The sequence below is a fragment of the Odontesthes bonariensis genome, chromosome 13, assembly GCF_027942865.1.
Source record: "Odontesthes bonariensis isolate fOdoBon6 chromosome 13, fOdoBon6.hap1, whole genome shotgun sequence".
In the NCBI taxonomy this organism is placed as follows: domain Eukaryota; kingdom Metazoa; phylum Chordata; class Actinopteri; order Atheriniformes; family Atherinopsidae; genus Odontesthes; species Odontesthes bonariensis.
The window spans coordinates 27741109-27766113 of NC_134518.1; the positions used below are offsets into that span (position 1 = coordinate 27741109).

The 25005-nt window shown below is 39.4% G+C and overlaps 1 protein-coding gene across 1 annotated transcript in view; it reads left to right on the forward strand.

Moving 5' to 3' along the window:
- Positions 1-17666, forward strand: part of fgfrl1a (fibroblast growth factor receptor like 1a) — a 75475-nt gene extending 57809 nt beyond the window's left edge. Inside the window, exons 4-8 of the mRNA XM_075481824.1 lie at positions 5640-5717; positions 10312-10605; positions 13127-13299; positions 13386-13566; positions 13814-17666. Coding sequence (XP_075337939.1) covers positions 5640-5717; positions 10312-10605; positions 13127-13299; positions 13386-13566; positions 13814-14241 — 1154 coding nt within the window. The 3' untranslated portion in view covers positions 14242-17666. The remainder of the gene's footprint in view (positions 1-5639; positions 5718-10311; positions 10606-13126; positions 13300-13385; positions 13567-13813) is intronic.
- The last annotated feature ends 7339 nt before the right edge of the window (positions 17667-25005 follow it).

Below are 25005 nucleotides of genomic sequence, written 5' to 3' on the forward strand. Positions count from 1 at the left end.
TATTAGATGGATGTTAAAGTCAAACTCTTTTATACATTAATGCTTCCCATGAAGAAAAATAATCTTTATGTTCCAATAATCTGCTTAAATTTGTTTTGCTCACATCATTTATCAATTTAAACCAGACAGCATTCAGTAGAATATTTGAATATTATGTCGTGGCATTTCTGATCATTTATGCAACATTGACTGTGGTTAAATTATCATTGAAATTTTAGTAGTATCATCCTGGCATGAGGATAGCCTCCACCTAAACAATGCCTCCTCATTCATTGTCATGTAAAACCTGTGGTTGCTCACGTCTGAATTGTGAAATGACAACTCCAGTGTGTGAGGGAAGCTGTGCCTGTGCAAAGCCTGAAACTGTGACTGTGGCCAATTTAAGTGGACTGACAGTGGTTTATGAGGTTTATCAGAACCTCAACACAAGCTCAACGTGAGTATTGTCAGTTTTGGTCCCAATGTTGCAACAAATGGCGGTCAGCAGAAGCTGACACAGAAACTTCATGTGCACCCACATAGGCTTTAAAGCATGCACAGTCTGAGGTTCTGTCTACATATCCAATGTCTCTATATTAAAACTTGGGAGGACATGACCTTTTAGGAAAACACTGGCCCCCGGACACACTCTTAGAGACAAACGCACACACACTGGACTGTTGGGACTCATATTTCTGAGTGTTCTCATGTCCAATTGCTGCCTTTTCTCTACAGACCTGAAAGTAAATACAAGAGGAGGTTACCCAAACACACTCATTCATACAGGGGTACCCAGGCAGTAAATGTGTGAAATGTAGCTCACTGTTAAGTCATTTCCCCCTCGTAGATTAAGAAAGTGAAAAATGGCGGCAAAAGGAAGGAAAGAAACAGATATTTGAGATTCAGTGTACAAATTGGAGCTCAAGTCTCCTCAATGTGTGCTACATCAGGATTTCAGTCTTATATTGATTGATTAGTTTTGTGTGTTTTGGATGCAACAACACATTGGCTACTGTAGATTTAAAAGCTCCAGAGCCAAAGGCCTGAAGCCGGAGCATCAACATCAACATCATCCACATTTATTGACAGTATTTGCCATATGTGAATAATGGTGACAAAATTTTGAACTATGCAGTAAATGGGCAGCAGCATGTATGCGTGGCTGTGTGTACTTATCTTCATTAGGGGCTGTGTGTGTGCGTCTGTTTGTATGTGATCGTGTGAGTGTGTGGAGTATTTGCCTGAACATTAGCAGGTGGAACAAGATCAGAAGAAAATATTTTGTTTATTAAAGACAGCTGAAAGAAGAAGGGAATATGTTCTCTAAAATGGAACTTAAAGCAAAAAGCCAAATGTTAATTCTATGACAACTTTTCTGGAGTCTGGATATCGAACACGCTGTGAAGCTGTAGGCTTCACACTGAAAAATATATTAACAGTTTTACTCAATGTATGACAAAAAGGTTTAGAAATGTGTCACATCCAAAACTTATTGAATAACATATAAGGGTATGTAAAGCAATGAGACTTAAGCGTGTAATAAGCATTCAAGTACACTGTGTTAAAGTTCTTATTACCACCACCCATACCATTGCTCTTTGTGATCTCTGAACTTCTTGAGACAAAAGCCTCTTCCTCCTGCCAGGATTGAAGTGAAATTGGAGGAGTCAGATGGTCATCTGAACAACAATGTTTGTTTATATCCAGAGATTAACTGTGGTCTTCACAGTTGAGCTAAGTCTGGAAGTAATGCACTTATTTTTGGATCAAAGATGGGTTCTTATTTTAGGCATTTCAAAGGGATGTCCCACTTCGACAGCTTCGCACTTTTGTCGCAGTGAACATTTAGAAAATCTAGATAAAGGATTTGGGAGAAATTCAGTTTCTTTTTGACATCTTTGAAAATCTAAACAAGCAACTTCTGATACAAGATCTCAGATCATTTAATTACAAAATAATAGATATTTACTGATTTTGTTTGAAATGAGAGTTGTCACTGCTTTTTTTGTTGCACTCTTCCTTTAAGTAGTTTTGAAAACACCTTTGATACAAACTTTGTGTCAGCTGAATGATACAAGGACATCCCATGCATAATCTTTCCGTCAGCTAATTGTCAGACCATTGTTGTTAAAAATAAAAAACAACAACAACTTAAATATATCTTCTCTGTATAAAGAACAGCTGTGGGACAGACACTGTTGTTTGCATGCCAATAGTGGGTCACACTCTATGTTGTCTATAGTCGCCTTATTCCCCGTAGAGAAGCAGAATTATTTTTCAGGGACATAGAGAGCAAAAACACAAGTGAATACAGCCATCGAGGCAGTCACACATTTTAAAGATTCCTCAACACGGCATTCTTTATAAAAAAAACTATCCCCATACAGAAACAACGACACAAGTTCCTATAGACAGAGTACAAAGCAGTACATATTTGTCAGATTATTTTCCAAACCACTTTTTTTACCAGTCCTGGAGCGCTTGTAGTCATGCATCAGCTCCTCTCATTTGTTAAATACTTCCGTGTGCATGCAGCTCTTTTGACAGCACTGTTTGTTGATCCCATCACAGTTGTCTTCCTCTCCATGTGCAGCGAAGCAATTCCCTCCAAAGCGACCGTGAAAATTCTCTCAAGATCATTCGGCCGCAACAACTGCAGCCTCAAAGTTGTCCCGCCAACTAGAACTCTGATTTAATTCAGTATCTGGTGATATTATCATCTGGTTCTGTGTTGGAGTATGTCACTGTGACCTATGTAGTACATATTAAAACCTATATTCCTCAATATTACTCAATGGTTAACCTTGAGGATTTCTTTTACTTCACCAACATGCATTTTTTTAGTGTACATTGTTCCAGAAGAAAATGTTACTCTTCATTCAACTCTTCAACCCTGAATATGAAGTGTTCCCCTTTTGGTTCCCCTTAAATAGCTTGGCAGTTTCTTTGCTGTTTGACAGTATTCGTTTTTTCTAACTGTTTGATATTTACACATGCTGTGTTGCCCTTTTCTCTTTGGATAACTCATTTATACAGCATACATGCATTTGACTTGCATTTTTGCATTTGATCTGCACTAACAGCAACATCTGCAATGTAGTTTTGTTTTGTGGTACTTTTTCTTTTAATGCAGCACACACTACACAATGAATTAGCTTATGTAAGTTGATATGTTTGGATGGTTTAATTCTTCCTCTAGAATGCAAATCTTTATTGTTTGAAGCAGTTGTATGTTGTCTGAGCAGATAAAATCATACTAAGTGACAGTGCAGGACATAGGTGAGGACAGATAAGTGTGCAGTGTAGATGTTTGTGTTAAGACCAAAAACAAAAAGTCAACTTATATTACAGGTAACCTCCTAGATATCTTAATCTCTGCTGTGCAAAGTTGTTTATTACATCCTCCAGATTCTCACGTCTTCAATAGCTGTCCTCTGAAACCTTGTTTTGTTTTGATATGTCACTTTTGTCCGTTTCTGTTGTGGTCTTTGCTATGGTAATGTAACACATGTCTATCACTACACATCAGCTGGTGCAGAAATCTCTTGCCTGCCGGGGCACACACTCAAGGGTGTGCGTACAGGCACAATTAGCATAGCATGATCACTTTAGACAAGAATATTGTTCAATGTCGTGAGAAAGAGCTGCACTTTCGCAACCTTTTTTAAAAACACTTGTTCAGCTCAAAATTTCCGGAAAGTATAAACACCACTCATGAATGGGCTTCTTTTAACGCGTTAATGCACAACACTGGCAACACATAAGCAAGAGACTCCATAAATCCAACGCTATTGTGCATGTAAATGTAGCCACAGTAAGGTGAATGTATATCATAAATAGTATTGTCTTTCACTCAAATGTTGCGTTAACTAATTATTTATGTATCCTTATGAATCATGCAATATATGCATTTAAATTATTTGAGGAAATATTTTGATACTTCAGATACACTATATGGCTGCACTGCATGGACAGTGGAACCAGTTCAGCCCCTATTTGTGAGTTTGTCTGCATGGGGTCTGGCAAGTAAAGTTTACAAGTCTTGCATTAGGCAGGGGGAAGGGTTTGCTTTCTGCAAAGAGTACTAAACCATGTTCCCCCTTCAGATTAGTCCCCCATGCCGCTTGGCTTCAAACGCGTTGCCGTTTCTCAGAACTCGCCGTGCATGTGTCAGGAGGGAGGGATAAAGGGGGAGTCCGACAGAGGGGATGAGGAGTGCGGTTTGATCGGAATAGTGGCACCTCAAGTTACCATTTAGTTGAATAATGCCAAGACACATGCAGTGACACACCCATGTAGGAATTCATATTGCTCATACACAGGGCCTGCACCACGTGACCTGCCAGGATGCTATTAATACCAGTCCTCAGGATGCTGGTCATGCCTAGTATTTGCATTTCAGATGCGTCTTTTATTCCGTCATCTGTCATTCTGTGATCCTTCGAAGACATTGTGAGGTGTATTAAACGCTCTTTTTTTAGTGGTCCTCTAAAATCGCCAAAGGATCATTTTTGTGTACGCATTATGAACGATAAACAGATCAACAGACACACACACACACATAGACACACTTATCATACTTTTTGCAGGTGGTCCAAGGCTGTTTGATTTATATTTTTCTCTTTCCTTCCATAGCTCCTATCAGATTTTATGTTCGGCTGTATCTGCCCTCCCTACACCCCACTATCCTTTATAAAGTGCCCCTTGGATATATTGGTTCCATATTGAAGTGTTTCTTGATATAAAGTTCCACAAACATGTGTATCTTTTTTTTTATAATCAATTTGGGAGGACATGCTGAGGGAGGTAACCTGAAACACCAGCTGAAAGCAAAATAACACAGTGCAATGTGATTTAATATATCAAACTTAATTTAATTAAATGAAAAAATACTTTATTTATCATCAGATCATTAGAAAAATATATATTTGTTTGAGGCCTTAAAATAAGATTATTTCTTTTCAAAGGCCTGAGCCTGATTTAGGGGTAAAGAGTGGAGGTGGTTACATTGATTATAACCCTCTTTTCACCAGAGATTTGCAGCAGCAACAAGCCAACTGTATTGTCTTACTGTGTATTTGCTTTTTGGATTTAACTATAAATGTGGTTTTGGTCCATGGCTCAGCAGTTTTGAAATTGAGTGTCAGGTCCTTGAGAGCAAGGAACTGGCTTTCACAGCTTTTAAAATTTTCAGCTGTGACATATCAGTGTATCTTTGACTTTGACCATCTTTCTGCCCATAAGCCTGCTTCTTTACAAACTGATACACCTTTTTTCCTGTATTAATGCTTGCAGAGCTTTAACCTGACAACTTGTAGGTCAAAAAATTAATCAGACTTCTTGACTCTGTGTTGAATAAACCATCAAATCTTACGGCTCTGTGCTGAAGCAGCTGCCTCAATTAAAAAGACCTTCACATGTTTATGGAAAACAAAAGTAAGAGTCTTTCCAGCTTCCCACTGAAGAAATGTCAAGCTATTTTCTTTTAGTTAGTCGCAAAGAGAATCTTCCTCTACTTTCTACATGTAACCAGTGTTCACTTTAATCGAGCTACAACAAGTTGATGCAGAAATAATGACCTCATCAAAGCAGGATCATTTGTTTTACTATTTTGTGATAGTTGTCAGTTCAAATGATGCATTGTGTGTTTTTCTGAACAGATGACTCAAGTTCAAGAATTGGAGCAGGTGAAGCCAATGGTGACTCTGAACATACCCCAGAGCTTGCTGGGAAACTAGGTAACTACTCACAACTTCTTCTTATTGTCTGGATCTAATCCCTACCTGCATATGAACATACATGTGACAGAAATTTGGAAGTGACACTTGAAATGACAAAGATAATGTTTTAAAAAGTACAGTAGTAAATTGTACATTAAACAAAAGAAACTGTCAGAGAGAAGGTGAGGATGTATGACCATGCACAGACACACATAAGGGTGGCTGTTGGTGTAAGTAATTGGCTCTGACAGAGTGGAGAGTAGTCTATTTGTGTGAGGTGCGATTTGGTGGGAGACATTCCTTCCTTTCCCCCTTCCTAAGTCTCCCTGGACCCACTTGTCACATTACTTAACCCTTCTGTCGTAGCTTGTTGATATCCTTGTATTGAACGCTATCTCTTTCCTTTTTTTTCTTTTCCTTCTCTGTCAGTGAAGATGGATGTTTTTTTTTTACATAGAAATTAAACTCCTTCTCTGGTTTCAAACAGATGCTTCTCCTTCCAAATTGCCTCCATTGCTTGTTAATCTAAACTAGATGACATATGTACTGCTATTCATTTTACCCACACCTTCTCAGACATTTTCATCAGGCATTTACAAAATTTCTGCAGAGAGATTATAAGACTGATATCTCTCACAAGTCAGTCCATCACACATAGTACATGTGTCAGCAGGCAGTTTGCCTAACTGAGTATTATAAAGAAGGGGGAAACAGTTGGTTGTGCTCATTCTAAAATTGGAAAATATTTTAGTCAACACTGTCAACAATGCACTGGTTTACTCAATGAGAGATCTGAGAGCTGCTCGAAGGCTTCATGTTAGGTTCTGAATGCATCTATTCCTTTTAGGGATTCCTTATCATCCATCACTTTCCAATGCTCACATGATGCTGCTTTAAGTAAATTAATTAAACATAATAGATAAAAGAGAATATTATATCATGTTTCACACTCTGGAAAAACCCTGTTGACTCAGACCAAGATGAGCTCACTAGAAACACCAAACACATAATTAAACTTATGAAATTTCATATTACACCATCCTATGAAAGCTGTCAGTGATACTGAGCTTCAAATGAGCACACAGAGCCAGCTGTCAGTCAGCAACCACATTGAAGAACAATGGCTCAAATCTTATTACCAGAGCAATAACTTTTTTTCAAAAAAAGGAAGACTGAAAGTAATCAGGGCCAGAATGTTACAGTTGGGATCATAATGATTTTTTACATTACTTATTTTGTTCATTTATCCATCCATTTTCTATACCCGCTTAATCCAACTCAGGGTCGGGGGGGGGCTGGAGCCTATCGCAGCCGTCGATGGGCAAGAGGCAGGGTACACCTTGGACTGGTCGCCAGTCCATCACAGGGCTTTGTTTATTAATTTTTTTAAATTATTATTAGGAGTTGGTTTGAGTCAGTGTTTAAATTATTTAAAGGCAGCATGTCTCACCATTGGTTGATAGACATGAAAACCTTAAATGCTGTATACACAATTATCATCAAAACTCCTCAATAAATTGAATTAAATTAGCTCAGTGGTAAAAAATATCTCTCATCGTCAGCCATCTCTACCTTTGTCAAAAAAGCCACGAACACCAGCTAACATTTGGCTCTTGAGTGCAGTATGAAAACATATAATTGTCAAATCACTCTGCAGTAGACATGGGTTTTAATCGGCACTCAGGTGTGCGCTTATTTTCAATCGAGGGCACTGTGGTCGGGGCGACAAAAATGGGCAATGCTCATATTGTTTTTACATAAACATGGATTTCCAGACTCATGGAGACTCTGAAACTGGCGCAACAACTTGCAGACAAATGGAGATGAGATTATTCTTTCTTACCTGTCAAGACAGCTGGAAACTTTTTCTCTATTCCAATGTGTGAGGCTGACATCAACAGTTCAATCAAAAGCAGTAAAGTAGCCTGAGTAATCTCAGATTATCAGAAACTGTGGTCCAACACACCTGCATGATACAGTGTAATGGCATCCCTTCATACTGTTGTAGTGACATACCTGTACTCTTAAAGGTGAAGGTATCTTTGAGCAATGACAATAAACCCTCTACTACAGGCAGCGTGAAAGGCTTTAATCAGTCTGTTTTAGCTGGTGTTTAAAAAAGGTTTCAACAGGCTACTTTTCATGTTAAAACTGAATTAGTATCTAGAATATATGCTGGATTCACAAGGTTTTTTTCTGTAACACATACGCTTCCCCTCACACTCCCTCCCTGGCACACTGTCTGATCAAAGGCGTCAGTCAGAGGGTCAGCAGTATTTTTACACTGTGAAGTGTGGCGTTGAAGTGGCCCCTGAGACCCAGAACAAGCCTGCCCTTTTGCTCGCTCTGGCTCTCACCTTCTCCCCTCTTCCCTCCCTCTATCACTGCTCTTTCAGTTCCCCGTTCTCTTCTGTGTATTTTTCTTTCTTTCTGCTTTTTCACGTGCCCTCTCTTTTACCTTTACATTTTATTGTTTTAACTCAGTCTATTTCTCTTTGTTCTCTATATTTCTGCCAACACTTCAACTATTTCTCATCTGTTTTTAGCATCTGTCAGTCTTGTGCATGTGCGCTAACCCTAATATGAACTTCGCTTGTTCTTTTTCCATCCGTTTTCATCTTTTGATATGGTTTAGCTTTGTATAAATCAGGTCTAAACAATAGCACCTTTCTGCACATTGTCTATGTCATCTTATCTTTATCCAGCCCACTTTGCTTTAGCTTTTTCCATCTTTTTACAATTCATTGCAGCCTAAGCCACTGCATCAGCTGAATATTTGCAATCATTAAAGTTGAATACTAATCTTTGCATCTCTTTCTTCGCTCTCCGTTAGATGTATTGATTCTGCCTGGTCACAGTTCAGCTGTAGTCCAGTAGCTTTCCTCAGACTCAGAGGGCACAAAGGCGAGACTTAAAAGCCTTTCCGGTATGTTTGTTTTGTCCTCCTGCCCAGCTTCAGGCCTGTCGGCAGAGAGCTAAGTGCTCCACTGAGTAATGCAGCTGTGGTGAAATCTCCCAATTTGAGAGCACAAACCCATCACATAACTCTTCTCCCTATTTGTTTATCCAGAGCTGGGATAATAACTGTGTCTAAAGAAAGAGATGCAACTGCAGTAGTTTCAGGCTGATTTATTGCCCCAGCTGATGGCTATCTGCTGTGGCTGGAACATGGGACCTATAAAATCAAGCGCTCCTGTGAATGATTTCCTCTCCTCCCTCCCTACTGGATAGTTTTATCCTCTTTGATCTGTTTTCACTGATTGTTGTGTTTTTTAAATGGGTTTCTGTATTTGGATGTACTCACGAGTTTAGATTAGTTCAGCTTAGTGACATTTTATTTAATGCAAAGGAAGAATATGTAACTTTTAAAGGGCTAGGGGTAGAGTAAAGTCATGCAACTGGTGAAGGGATGTCGAGGTTTTATGTATGCCTTTAATGAGGGTATGAGTGAAGAGTAAGAACCCGGTGCATGAGATGCTGGATAAGTGAAAACTAAGCAATCTGTTGCGTGGTCTTGTACAGGCGCTTGTGACTAAGACTTTTGTGTCAAGGACAAGAGGAAGTGATTCAAGATTGTTTTTTCAAACAAAACAATTAGGGTTTATTACAGCAAATTAGACTGTATATACCAAGAGGCGCGCTGCCATATGTTGTTACAGCACAACGGTGAATTCCTGGCACCGCCTGCAGCAATGACCTCAGCCTGTATGACGCTCCTCACACTGCAAAAAATGTGTACGTCTCATACTAAGTCTGTCATTAGACCATTCAGTTTGTTCCTTATTCCATTTTTCTTGTTTACACACTTCATGGGGCCACATGTCAGCATGTTGTAACTGTGACAAACTAAAGCCTTTTCACACCAGCCACGAGTATGCTTGTGTTGATGCAGATTCTAATTAACTTCAAGGAAACTGATTTCATGGTGCATTATTGAAAGTTATACACCAGTGATGACTATTTGTGGAGTAGAAAATTCATTCACAATCACAGTAATTGCTGCTCATGTCAGCATGCATAAACAACAGTCCAAACAAAACAAGAATGTGCAGTTCATAAAGGAGAAATACATGAATACAATATGTGCGATTATAAGGAATTTCTGTCACCCCTAAAAGAGCCTCTTAGAGTGTACAAAATTCCATGGTGACATTTGAATTTTCCCAAGTGGAAGTTGGTATTTTGAAGCTTCAACTGTGAAGAGCAAATTATCTAAACTGTAATTTAAGAGGCCTGAAACATTTCTGAACCCCCTTTCCATGACACAGTCTTGTCAGATAACATGGCTTTGATTCCTTTTTATGTCTAATAAAACTGTCACTTAGGAATTTTCTGAGAATACCACTATTTCTTCCCAATCTGTTCTGCTTCTGCTGGTCTGAGGAACAAAAGACTGCTTGTAAATATAAACTCGCTCCATAAACCATTTACTTCTACTAATAACTGTCTGTTCCCTTTTCACCTTTCTTTTTTCCCACTTGCCGCTGACTGAGAGAGAAAGGATATCTATCTCTTTCCACTTCTTTAGAAAAAATCCTCTGTGACCCAAGAATGAATATTCTCTCAAATTGCTGTTTTAATTCAAACCTTCCTCTTCTTTTCACACTTGCAGTTCGTCCACGTTTCACCCAGCCAGCAAAGATGAGGAAACGTGTCATTGCACGCCCAGTTGGCAGCTCTGTGCGCCTGAAGTGCACGGCGAGTGGTAACCCTCGCCCAGACATTGTCTGGCTGAAGGACAACAGGCCACTGGTAGATGAGGATAGTGGAGCAGGAGAGGAAGGCAAGAAGAAGAAGTGGACTCTGAGTCTAAAGAACCTGACGCCTGAGCACAGCGGGAAGTACACCTGCCATGTGTCCAACAAAGCAGGAGAGATCAACGCCACCTACAAAGTGGAAGTCATACGTGAGTTGTCAATTCTTTGTAATGAGAAAAACTGGATACTCATCATACATATCAAAAGCTTTAATAGCCATTGGATAAAGCTTCATGTGAGGAAGAGTCCAGCCGGTTGAGGCAGTCTGTCCCAGATCTTCAATGTGTACCACATATCCTTCTATGATAGCTGAAACTTTGCAAACAGGGATCAAACAAGTACTTATTTTATCACAGATGTGGCAAGGAAATAATTAACTACAAGTCCTTTTCTTATTTTAGTTATGTGCTGTTATAAAACAGTAAAAAAAAAAAAGATGTCCTTCGGAGATTTGATTCTCAAATCAGTTAATCTTTGTTTTATACGGATATTTTCTTAAAAGTACACACGTGGACAGACTTTTGAGAATTTTTGCTCAAATCAGATGCATAATCTTTAAGAAAACATTTCATTTAGAGCCCACTGTATGAAAAAGAAAATGTAGCTTTATCATATCTGCTAACACTTGTTTTTCCCAGATATAAGAAGACATTAGATCATCCAGCTCCTTCGGGTTATGTTGTTTTTACCTGGAAACGCATACTTTGCATGGCCCCCAAACTTTATTATGAATAATTACACTCCCTGAAGGTTTTTATGTTTGTCCGACCTTACCAAAGCTGCCTTATCATATGTGAAATAGTATCTACACATATGTTCCATGCGCTATATACTCAGATACAGAAATTTTTTAGGTTTGTTTAAGATAGAGCTGCAACTGACACTAACAGTATTTTGTGAATGATTCATGTTTCTTTTAGTTTGAACAACCATTGATTTAAAACCTGAACATATTCGGTTTCCAATTTTATAAGAAAGAAATGCAGCGAATTCATACATTTACTACAAATAGATACTTTTTTGTGGTTAGTTGATTAATTTGTTATCCAGTCAAGTGGCTATTAATATGCAGAATGCCTCTCACCCAAACAATAATATACATGAGGCTGTACACGCTATGCACGTTACCATTTTACTGAGAGGCCTTTGTGACAAAATTTGAAACGGGGTTTGTTTCCATTCTTACTCACAGTACAGTGATTATGTAGAACGCCTAAGATGATATGATCAAGAACACCATAATTAACTTTTTTAATCTCTCTTTGAATGATTTGTTGGTTGAAAGTCTGCGTCCATGGAGTGATCAGAAAGGAAAGGACAAAGAAAGACAGCTGATTTCTGTTCCACTGCCTACACTGTACAATGAACAGCTCAATCTGTAGACCTTGTGAGCTGTTCTAAGAATAGAAGTTTAAAATAGCTTTTAAAAGCCTTTTTTCAGTGTTGTCAGTAAATTCAAGCGAGAGAGGAATGTTCTGCAGGTTTTTCAGTTCAATAGGTTAGTCGGTTGCAGTTTTAGTTTAAAAAAGGGTTCTAATGTCGGGAGCATAATGTGAGCTGTGATGAGTTGTGTGTGGGTATTGATGCATTAGCTTGTGTTGGAAGGCTGCAAAAGCTATTGTGAGGCTGCATAATGAGTGTTGAACAGTTTGGTGGAGAGCTGGTGTTGAATTTGTGTGTGCGCTGAACTGTGTGTTACAGCTCTGTTGAGAGGTTAAAACCAGCTCTCTTGACGCTCGCTTCACTCGCCACATCTGTTCTACATTAAACTACAGCTGTACTCTTTCCTGGAGGACAGTTACACATTCACACATTTGTGCACACACTCACACACCTATAAAAAGGCAGTAAATCAGCTGCTGGTTGCTCATGTCAAATGTGACATTTTCTCTATCAGTCAAGATTCAATCAGCTGTCAATCAAACACAGCTGTAGAGAGGTCCCAGTCAGAATATCAGGGAAGCTCTTAGGAAACATCCAAGTGGAGGTGTTTCTGTGCAGTTGGAGCATAAATTATCTGAAAAGTTTTTGTATGTTAGCTGAATGAGCTCTGATTGTGTGTTTCAGTTGCTTTTAATTCTTAGCCGTTATTACCAGATGCATTCAGAACATCCTATGCATATAGCATTAAAAAAAGAAATGAGAAAAAACCTGTGTGCAGCAAAGTCTCTGACACTGTACAAGCAACCAGGAAAATCATACTAGTACTGCAACTCATTTTACGTGTAATTTCTAAAGTCAAACTTTCGTTGGTAACTGTCCCATATCAACACATGGCCACCTCGCCAAGTCCATAAAACTGTGGAGGCGGTAGTCCGTTCAAACTTATGAATTTATTCTGTTATGCAACATAATCTAAGTCTGGAGAAATAGTCTCCATTTAACTATGTGATTGCATTAACAAATCTTAAAACAGTCTTGAACGTCAGTGTCAGGTTCCTTCATTCTGCTCCATGAAAGAAAACAGAAACAGAGGATAGCCTCAGTAGAGAGAGACAATGTGTTGATGAATGCAGCAAATAATTCCAAAGTGTAATTCAGTTCTTCCTTTCCACACGCTTCACCTTTCCACCAAGTTTTTTGTAAATCAGATTAGCAATTAAAACATACTATCAAACCATCTCTTATAAATGTTCCTGTTTTTTCTCTATTTTGTATCTCATTCCTCAGAGCGTACCAACTCTAAGCCCATCCTTACTGGTACTCACCCAGTCAACACCACTGTGGACTACGGAGGAACCACATCTTTCCAGTGTAAAGTCCGCAGCGACGTCAAACCGGTCATCCAGTGGCTTAAAAGAGTTGAGGCTGGTGATGAGAACAAATTCAATTCCACCATAGAGGTACAGACACACTCTATATAAATTGGCTGAGATTAGTCACGAGTAAACTGAATGATTTCAAAACATTGGTGTGGATTTGTTCAAAGGTTGGAGACCATCGCTTCGTTGTCCTGCCTACAGGAGAGGTTTGGTCACGACCAGACGGATCCTACCTCAACAAGTTGCTAATAACCAGAGCCAAGGAAGAAGATGCTGGCATGTACATCTGCCTGGGAGCCAATACTATGGGCTACAGCTTTAGGAGCGCCTACCTCACTGTGTTGCCAGGTAATTCAAACTAGGAGGATAAAATAATTGCATACATTTTGCATAAAAAGTCCTTTTTTGGTCATGATCAAAGAAAATATAGGCAGCTTCAGCGAGAATCTATTTGGCTGTCTGACCTCACTGGCTAGACAAGCTTACATATAACAGCCTAAAATATTAATTTTACAGCATTTTAAGCCAACTAGCAATTGTTTCATATAGTTATATTAACTTGTTATTAATTTTCTTGTTTCTTGCTTTGCTGCAGAATGGAAGCCTCAACCCAACTCTGTCCCCACAGCAGCATCCCCAAGCCTCCCCTGGCCTGTCATCATTGGAATACCAGCAGGCATCGCCTTCATCTTAGGCACTGCCCTCCTCTGGTTCTGCCAGTCAAAACGCACCTGCTCCTCTTCATCTCCTTCATCCTCCTCGGCTCTCCCTGCCGCTCAGCGTCTGCCTGTGGCCAATCGTGACCGAGCCTGCCCAACACTCCCTCCTCAAACAGCCAACGGGGACAAAGACTGCCTTTCCTACGAGGACTACATTGCTCATCAGCAGCTGCTTCTAGCTCAGGGAGGTGCAGGATTGGCTCCCAAGGTTTACCCGAAGATCTACACGGACATTCACACGCACACACATTCACATGTGGATGGGAAAGTGCACCAGCATCAGCACATTCACTACCAGTGTTAGCATCGAGGCGAGCAAGCTGTGGTGTGTCACTTGCAACTCTTTTGTGAACATGTTCCTGTACATGCAGACTTAGTCATTACTCTTAAAGGCTGATATACAGAGCAAAGAACATGCAAGAGACTACGTGGATTCATAAACACAAACTTGGGATCACGCAACTCTGCTGCAGCCACGTGTTGTTTGCAAATGGACTTAATCGAGGCATGAGAAATGAAGAATGTGAAGAAGGAAGGTCTTTATTTTCAGCCAATCAAAAAAGATCTGAGAGAAAAATCCCCAAATATCTTTTATTCAATGTTTATCAAATAACATAAAACAACCACAACCTCCTCAGTAGATATAAATGATACACTACATGTGTCTACACTACATGCTTCTATTATAGCTACTTGTAGAATGTATAGGAGTAATAATACAGCATTTATCATCCTATTTTCTCTAGGATTATCTTTAAAGAGCGATATAGCTTGCTGTAATGAATAGCCTAATTTCAGAAAATATCTCAGGCATCAGCCTAACTGAGCCATGACAACACAAGCAAAGATGAACTCCGCTGTATCCACAACCTTGGCAAGGATACAGGCTGCTGGTGTTTGCTTCTGCTGGGCTGAAAGCTGCTCCTCTCAATGTCCAGGTGCTATCTGGGTGCTGTGTGAAAAAGAGCTGATGGCAAATTTAGAGACAAGTTGGATCTCCTTTGATTTTAATCAAGGCACTGGTGTGAGGTTTCCTAAAACTGATTGCAATGGTAACCATTTGATCCTTTCTTGTTGTAAAAAGACTGACAGATTTCTGTCATCGGCAGCCCCTTTACTTCCCAGAAAATGGCTGCATGTCATGATTTGCAGTGTCTCCTTTTCACCTTTGTTTGATGCTCGCTGACTGTAAGATAAACATGACGGATATCACGGTGCTTTGCAGCATTATTTGAAGATCTCAAGGATCATTGGTGGATATGTCACAGATTTAGGGAGCTTAAAACTGTAGGAGTTCATGTGTAACTTCAGGTTAGGGCTCCTCTGCTCTTCTTTAAGAGACTCGTGTGCTGTCACATGTTTTAGAGGAAAGGTTTTAGGATAAAGACCTGATTCTAATAGAGAAATTTTTGATTGGTAGCAGCTTAAAACTGTATCAAATATCAGAATTTCGGGGGAAATTTAGAGAAATATTTTGCAGGAAGTTGTATTGCTCACTATTTCGACACCTTTACACTAGCACACTAAGCTCATTAACTGCTGCATGGTGCCAGTGAAATATAATTTCTTGAAACATTTATAAAATTGTAGGCTTTGACATACTTGTCTGCACATTTACCAATACTTTTACTGACCCCTATAAGAGACAGTTTAAACGATAACATCCATAAATGTATTTTGAATCTACTTGCATCTACAGTATGTTCTCTTTCATTGTAGTTGGGTCTGTTATGAATGCCATCAAATTAGTCCCTCAAACACACCTGTGGAGCACCTACAAAAATATTGTCTCTCATTCTGTCTGGACAGACCTCTCCTAAGGAAGTAATGGTTTGTACAGTCTGTGTTTAATTGATTGGTATTTCTCACACTGGCTGTATGCCATCGTCTATATTTTATGGTCAGACAACTAGAACCTTATTCAGTTTCATTAATGAATGGACTTTTAGATAGTTCCACACATTGATTTAGCTAGATTCTTCCTGGGCAGAGGTTATAAATTAACCTGTGAATGGTATCATCAGCTGCTGTTTAATTCAAAAGTAACTAGAACAAAAACGATCTCAGGTTATCTTGATTTGGAAATCATTTCTAGCCCAGGTCAGAAACTTAACTTTTTCTTTATAATAATAATTATTTGGGAATGGAAATTTTTCCCACTTTTGTTCTTTCACTGTTTTTCATTCATTTAGATATATGACACATCGAAGTAAATACAACCTCAAAGAAAACCAACTGCAACAAACCTCAGCACAGACCTAAGTTCAACAGCCTCTCCTTCACTTTTTCTCAGGTGTTCACCTTGGTGTTTCTCTGTGTGCGTATGAATCTGACCACTATATATAAAAAATAACTGTATAAAATGATTTGCCAAGATAAGATTTAAGGTTTCAGCTGTTTTTCATTGTAGTGCGCACTGAAAGGCTTCTACAGCCAGTTGTGTGGTTGAAACAGCGGGGTGACTCTCCAGTGACATTTAGACCTAAAAAGTAAAAAACAGTGGAAATGCATTGATGTGAAATATACATGGGACTTACCATAGATTTGACAAGCCTACGTTTCTCTTTGCAACTCTTCCTTTGGGCTTACGAAACATAACAGTGAGTGAGTCTGAATTATCACGCGACAGGAAATGATAGATTGAAATCATCTGGCAAGTTTAGATGTTCTCTTTTTTTCCATACCATTTATTTTTGCACATAAATCTTTAAACTAAAGAAGGACAATGTACAACTATATTTTTATAAAGAATTCCTATACTACTCTTTTTATTTTCATGTTACTCCCTGGCGTGTTATCCGGAGCGACACGGGACAGTAGGCCTGCATATCAGACTGTAGAGCCTTCGCTTGCTTTCGTTTTAAAGAATAAAATTGATTTTATACTTGTGAAGTTCCATCTATTATTTTACTCCAGTTTACCAAGATGTTAAGTTAATAATGCTCGCTGCATATGTCCCAAACATGGACTGTTTTTCTTGCAGACTCTCCTTCTTTAGCCTTTGTTTAAAACTTGTGATTTTAATCATCTGCAGAAGAAAGAAAAACAGCTTAAGGGAGGTCATTTAAACACCTCTCTTTAACTGAAAGAAGCATTTAAAATATCTGCCACATTATCTACTTCACATCTTTTTTTTTTTTATCATGACGACTTTCATCTTCCTTTTGAACAATGAATAATTGTCAAAAAAGTAACTTTTTATCCACTCACAGTTGCTTTGTTCGGTGAAAAAGCCCTTTCAAATTGTTTTACATTTCAATGCATCAAAGCTAATGGACTGCCACAAGACAAACTGTGTAAATGTGCACTTACCACTAATATGTAAATAGAATTACATTAGTGTTGAAGTTATAGAATATTTTAGATAAGTTAGCAAGAGTGCTTTGGACCATACGGAAGCCCCAGCAACATATTGGCCCACAAAACATTGTACATGCTAAATTGTATCAAGATTGAATAAGAAGGTGTGTTTCTAATTTATATTTTTGACATGTTTATTTTTCCATATAATTGGGCATTATATTGCATGAATGGATTTTGTGTTAGTCACAATGTAAGCTATGTAGCAAATACCATGTAAGATACTGTATATGTGCTGACAAAATATACAAATTTTATCGATTATCTTGGTATCGACAATCTTGTACAGTTTATCGTCATTTAGATAAAAAATTTTCTCCCTTCCGCTGTAATCTTGTTATTGGTGCCATTAAAAAAAGGAAAATCAGAGTTATGGTGTGGTTTACTTCCTGCTCTCAGAATCATGCTGTTAAATTAAGACAGAGTTTATTCCTCTCTTAATTCTTTTATGTCACAGATCTGTCCGTATGGCTGCATTCATTCACAATGCCATAGAGACAGACAGATTCTTCCACAGTTCACTACAGTAACTTGCAGTACCATGGGACTTTCTTTAAGTGAGCCCATCTCTAAATAGTCGAAGCCCTTCAGTAGTAAGAGGTCCAGCCAGCGTTTCATCTGTCACCGTGTCAGTCTGGAGAGATGACAGATGGACAAGCGTTGCATACAGATGGAGGGTGTGAAGGCACAATGTCTCTCTCTCCTCTGTGACTCATTTAGGAGAGGGAGATGATGAAAGAAAACAATGTTGAATGGACGGGGCACAGCGAGAGGGTTGAGGTGATAACAGCTCAAAATGGTTCTGTGTATATGTTTTCAGGATTTCAGCCATGTTTTGATGGAATTCTGCTCCTCAAACCCTACATGTGACAGTTTTATTTTGCATTGGTAAAGTTGAATACCATGGTTGCACGGTGGTGTGGTGGTTAGCACTGTTGCCTCACAGCAAGAAGGTTCCAGGTTGAACTCCCAGCTGGGGCCTTTCTGTGTGGAGTTTGCATGTTCTCCCCATGTATGCATGAGTTCTGTCCAGGGAATTCTGGCTTCCTCCCACTGTCCAAAAACATGCATGTTAGATTAATTGGTGTCTCTAAAATCCTCCTTAGGAGGGAACGTGTCTGGTTTGTCTCTGTGTGGCCCTGTGATGGAATGGTGGCTTGTCCAGGAGACCGCTGGGATAGGCTCCAGCCCCCCCGTGACCCGACAGACGAATTCAGCGGATATAGGAAATGGATGGATGGATGGAAGTTGAATATCAGTAAAGATTCTTAAAACAGTCCGCTAAGCATTGGCGACAGAGACACATGGTCTCTCTAAAACAGCAAACCTAAAGCAGTATGAACTGTTGTGTGACATCTTCAAGGTCAAAATAAGCTGTTGACACAAGCAAAACATTATCATCTTTTCATAAAGTAGCATGGCTTCCAAACAGGTGTGGGAAACACTAGGAGGGGTTTTTTTTAAAACCCTTTTCCATACTTGATTATGTTTCAGGCTAATGTTAAAATGGATTCAATTATTTTTCTCTTCAGTTTACATAGACATTGTTTGCAGCAAGATTGTATTAATATAATGTTATTAAGTTATTAAAGACTGTCCTAAAATGTCCTAAACTGTCCTGTTTACATCTATTAGGCAGCAAAGGAAGGCAGAATCAGGTCCACTCAGGAATGATTCCACTAGCTTGGTACGCTTTTCCATTAGAAATTTCTTTCCTTCTTTGCAGAAGTATTCAAGCTCAGCCTGGTCGGATGGGGAGCGTCCTTTTCACAGTAACAGCGCACAGTTTCACCAAAAATGCTTTCCTGAGTTTAGGTTCCTGCTCTGGCTTGGTCACTCCAAAACCTTCACACAGTTTTCTTGTTTTCTTCGAAGTATTACATGTAAAATTTCATCCCAGCCTGAGCTCCAGAGAGCTCTGAGGATGGTATTCACTCAGGATTGCTGCATATTTTTCTCTTTGGCTCTCTCCTGACCAACCTGGGAATTTTTGGCATGTTCCCAGGAGGCTGTAACATCCCTTTTAGTGAGGAATGGCTTCTGTCAAATTACTGTTCTATAAAGGTCAGATTGGTGGAGGGCTGCACTGATAACTGTCTTTTCAGATATTCCTCTCACCAAAAAGAAAAAAGTTAAAAAAAATATTAACTGCCAATTATTGATGGATTTTATTCATAGCAAAATATTAATTTCAAATGAAGGCCTTTCACCCTTGATGACTTGGGTCCAGTCCCAATTCCTCTCCTTGAATCAGTTCTCCATTTTACATTTAAGATGCCTTTTTTTAAGGGATCAATGAGTAGTGTCCATCTAGTATTTTAACCAGGGCTTTGGGGAGCTATTATAATTGCAAGATGAACACACTTTAAGGGCCAATAAGTCAGGCCACGGGGAGGAACAGGGATCAGACCTAAGTTTGACTGGGCAATCATATTTGGCAAGACCTGCACTGGTTCCAAACTTCTTATATTTCAGAACGATGGCGGGTTTCAAATTCTTGGGCACTTTAAGGGCACTTTCTTTTATCTTTCCCGAAATCTGCACTTTGACACAATACTGTTTCATGCCTCTATACAGGATTTTCCTGACCTTGTGGGTTGGTTTTAATTCTGAAATATGCCATTACCCGTGAGAACTCATAGCTGCCCATTGAAATCTATATCCCCTCTGTTTATTTTCCTGATCTAATTAAGATTGGATCAGACGTCAAATGGGCATACCCTCATGTAAAGTTTAAGTTAGATATAGGAATAATGTACTGCTTCCTCTTTCTGAACTGGTTCAAGATTGAGCAATAGGTTGAGGGGATATTGTATGGAAAAGAGAAAAAAAAGAAGTGGAAGAAAAGATAAATGAGAACATAAAGAGAAGGAAAGCACCTCAAATGAATTTGCTGTTTTGGTTATCCACAGTTATTCTTGTGCGTATGACCTTACAGAAGGTTTTAAAAATCCTGGATCCCCATAAATACACAGCAACTATGAAAGATGTATCACATACGTGAAGTGTGGTATAAGAGCGAAAAGACAAAAATGACATGCATTACATACATTAGAGACTATCTTGGGCTTTCATCCTTGGTATTAAACTTGTAAGCCTGTAAATTGGGTTGACTGACAAGTTGTGGAGAGGATGAGGAGGACAGACAGAGGAGGAAAGATAAAGAGAAACAGGGAGGAGGATGACACAGAGTTGAGCCGCTGACAGATGTGGTGAGCTCACTGCTGCGCCGGCCTGGAGATGAGAAAATGAAGAGGATGTCAGTGAACGGTGTTGAAGAGAGAAAGAGAAGGAGGAAGAAACATGCAGGACAGGACGGAGGGAGGGAGAAACTGTCACTGAAGCCAGAAACCGTCTGAAACATATGGCTCAGTTTGATTCGTCATTTAAATCACAAAAACAAAAAAATCAACGTTTGTTATATCAAGCCACTAAGAGTGTTTGAATCTGCTGAGCAATATGATTTATGATTCAAGTACCGCACATTGAAATAGCCTTTGGCAATTTTCATTCATGATTTGTTTAGCCACATAGACATCCTGTGATTAAAAGGTTTTCAAGGAGAAATCAGGCAAAGAAGTCAACAAACAGAAAAAGTGACAAAATCGACACAAAAATATTCATAGATAATTATCTCAAGAAGGTTCCTGAGCCCACGCACTGTTGGACTCATAGGCATCCCATTTGGAGTTGGCCGTATCTCTTGTCCACAGACTTGTCTTCAGATTCTCTGAATCTTTTGATGATTTTATGTACTCTACACGATTGAATATTCAGAGCCATTTCTATGTTGAGAGACATTATTCAGAAATATGTGTTTTTTTTATAGATTACTGAACCTCTAAACCTTTAATTCTGAGGGATTCTCATTAGTTGCAACATGTTCCTTCAGGTGTTTCTTTTAGTGCCACTTACTTTGTCAGCCTTTTGTTGCCCCGATCCTGATTCTCTTGAGAAGTGTTCCTGCCATCAGATTCAAGGTCAGCTAATGTCTTTTGTGAAGTTAGAGAAGTTTAAAACAGACAAGTCTGCTATGTTCTCGTGTGAAAAGAATGTTGGATTTGCAAACCAATTCTGTTTAAATTTATATTATACACGATGGCAAATCTTCCAGATTTTTGGGATTTATGGTCACAAATCAGAAACAGAAACAACAAGAACGCCATAGTGTATCTCTTGCAACTATTTCTTTAAGGACTGGGAGCTGTGTTTTGTTAGAATATTTAACATGTTATAGCATGAAAAATAGTATCTTCTGATCACTGGCCCAAGTATTTCCATGAGAGGAGATGCTTTATTCAATTCAGTCTTTTTTTATAGAGTCACAATAAAAGCAAAAACAAGTACAACACAATTGAAACATTCTTTTTCATTTGTAACTCATTTCACTTGCATATTTTTGAAATCATCTTGCAGTGATTTGTGCTTTTACCCAAGAATGTTGGCCGTTTGGACAGTTTAAAAAAAAGCCTGCTCGGACTCTTAAGATATGTAAAATATTGAGCTGTGTAAAAGGCAGATTTGTAAACATCTACAGTGAGAGAAGACTGGTACGGAAATGAAAGCAAGAACAGAAATCAGTTATGATAGAGAGAACATTTACTTGTCAGCACTGGACTTTTACTTGTGTGAAGAATTACCATGAGTATGAATAATATAAAAGAGGGGTTCAGAGAGGTTTATGTTTCTATGACAACAGTAGTTAAACAGCTTAGCCTTGAAGCTCTTTACATCCACGACTCACGTGCTGTAAATCTGCTGAAGAATCCAGATGTGTTTGGCGTATGTCATTGAAGGAATGTGGTGAAAAAAATCGTAATTTGAGGTTTCCGTTGTCATTTATGAAAAGTCGATTAGTTTTTTTCATTCCATGACATCTGAACTTCTGTATTGCTGTCTTAATTCAGTCATGTTCTTTGCATTCTAATAAGCCTCTTTTGCTTTTACAAGAAAAACTTCAAGAATGAGGATGAGGACGAAGACATTATTTTGATAATGTTGATGAACTCAGACAATGATTTTAGGAAGGAAAATTAGAGTGGAAAAAATAGAAAAGAATAAATTCTGCAATTCCTGCGAGTGTTTCTGAGAATGATACATGTGCTGTGTTCAAATAAGGCCAGACAACCGCTCTTCCTCCTAAGCTAAAGCTGCCCCTACAGAATGAAACCTTTTAGATTGTTACTATGTGACTGGCTTTCCCGAGATGCTGAGAGTCTTTGTTCACTTATGATCATGGTACTCCATAAAAGGAGCTATCAAAAACATTAGGTTTGTTCCATAAATCATTGCCAACATTATTCCTTTGTAGTCAGTTTATGCTGTTACTTTGTTTAAATTGTTTCTCCTCAACAACCAGAAAAAATGGCATGTGAACAAAATGTTGTTGTGGAACATCAAAGGATAACAAACATATAAGAGGTAAAAAAATTTAGGTTTCCCAAGTTCAGCTTTGTCTTGGTGTGCTTGCTTCCTGTTCCAACCACTTTAAAAAAAAATGTACCTGTGAGTAAGTAACGTCATCACAATTATGAGTGAATGGTTTTGTCTCATCTTTTGTGGCCCCACTTCCTCCAGCCCCTGGCTGTGTTTTGACATAAGCTTGTCCACTGCCAGGGCACATGTTTGGACCTTCGGCCCTTGACTTATGCTTTCTGGCGGAGGGCTCTGCTACGCAGTTGGCTGCTTAAAAGGGTGTGAACCCATGGAGAAGATTCCTGGGCGCTTGAGTCAACAGCAGCTGTGGTTGGTGACGAAAAAAAGCTGTCCAAAGAGCCTTTTACCATCGACTGCCTTTTCAATGTGGAGGGAGCACTCAGGTGAAAGGAGTCAGTGACCATGAAGGACTCACATACACACACACACCTGGGAAAAACACACACACATCTGCTCACAGAAACCTGAGAGATAACTCTACATACGCACACTCACCTGGACAAGAGAGACTTTAATGAAGTGCATATGTAACGTGCAACAAAAGCATAAATGCAGGCATTAAACACACACAAACACTTCCAGATGGGAACAACACAGACACCTGGCTGGCACTGAAGAGCTGTTCTGTTTGCATACCTCTCCCTCTCGAATCATCCTCCACACAGCCACAAAGCCACCATTAAAACTAGGAAAACAAAAACACAAAAAAGGGCAACAGGCGGATTCTATCCTTCTTCCACCCATCCCACCCTTCCACCTTTTCTCCACAGCTTTGTGCCAAATGTTTACCTTCCCTCTTGAAAAGAGAGGGATGTGGACAGACAGGGTGAGAAAAGAAACAAATCTGGCTGAGGGGAAGGGAGCCAAGGCCTTTAAAGTCTGCAACAGAGCCGTGACAAAAGCCTCCTAATCTCGGTGTTGTCTTTCGGCCCCTTTTTCTCCCTACACATCCTGCCAAGTTTGTGTCTGTGTGAGTGTAAAGGAGTAAAAGAGGGGAATGAACTTACATTCACTGTGTGAGCACGAGCTATGGAAGCTAAAGTACATGCATTTGCGTTTGGGAGAATAGTAAAATAGCAAGGCAAGACGGTGTGTGTTTGCGTGAGAAGAGATTGTGTATGATAAGGATGTGCACGTGTGCATGTGTATGACAGGAAAGGAATCTTTCCACAGTTGTGCTGACATCACTCAAGCATGCATGGGACAGTAGGAGGAGGCCCCTTTTTCAAAGGCAACAGCCTGCCTGCCTTCACATGTGGGATGACTGTGTGTGTTTGTGTGGGCATTAAAGAATATTCAGGTCACCAACCCTCACCTGTTCCTTTCTGACTCACCTCCCCTTCATCTCTCTCCCGCTAAAATGCTACAAAACTGCCTTTAGAAGTGTTTTAGTCTCTGTACGTGCAACAGCTTCTCAGTCTCATTCTTTCCACCACCAACAAAAGCAACAGATTTGAACAGGTGTGTTGACTTGAATCCCTTACTTTGGGGACTTGTGTTTACTTACACAGTCACCTTTTTGGGGGTCATCTTGCTTTTAGGACATAAAGAAAGATTTGATGGCCTGAAAATAAGCAGCGGTTAGGAAATGCCCCTGATAAGCAAAATCAGGTTGATGTAATGACCTCAGAATTCATTGAAAGAGGACTGTATGTGTGTGTGTGTGTGTGTGTGTGTGTGTGTGTGTGTGTGTGTGTGTGTGTGTGTGTGTGTGTGACCTCCTTTGCGTCCCTTTTACATCCGGCAGATCCCTATCTGTGGCAGCTGTGATCCACAGACTTCACACTCATCAGAAGAATGCATAACTGCCGTGGATAAGTAGTGTACAATGCTCGTATGGACTATAGTGCCATCTACAGTTTGATCAATTAAATGTCAAGTTCAATATTTAATTAATCATATACAGTAGCAGGACAACAGAAATCCCTGTGCCTTGAGTAGAGATTTGAATTTCAACATCGATCTCGAGGAAACTTCAAAAAGTGGACGAGAGGAGTGGTAATCAGAAGGAAAGTTATTACAAACCTTTCTGAGAGGAACTTGATTGTCTTGACCATATGAGTTGACAATCCATTGGAATCAAGTGGAATTTGTCATCCCTTATCTCTCTAGCATGCTAACTTTGATCAAACTGATCGAGAGGGGGAGTCTCCTGTGTGTTCTTTAGGAGTAATATGGGCCCAGTCCTTGTTAACCAGAACAGATGTTTGTTTTATTTGCTGTTGTAAGTCAGACTCAATGGAGGTGTGTGTTGCTCTCTGCGGTTTGCAGC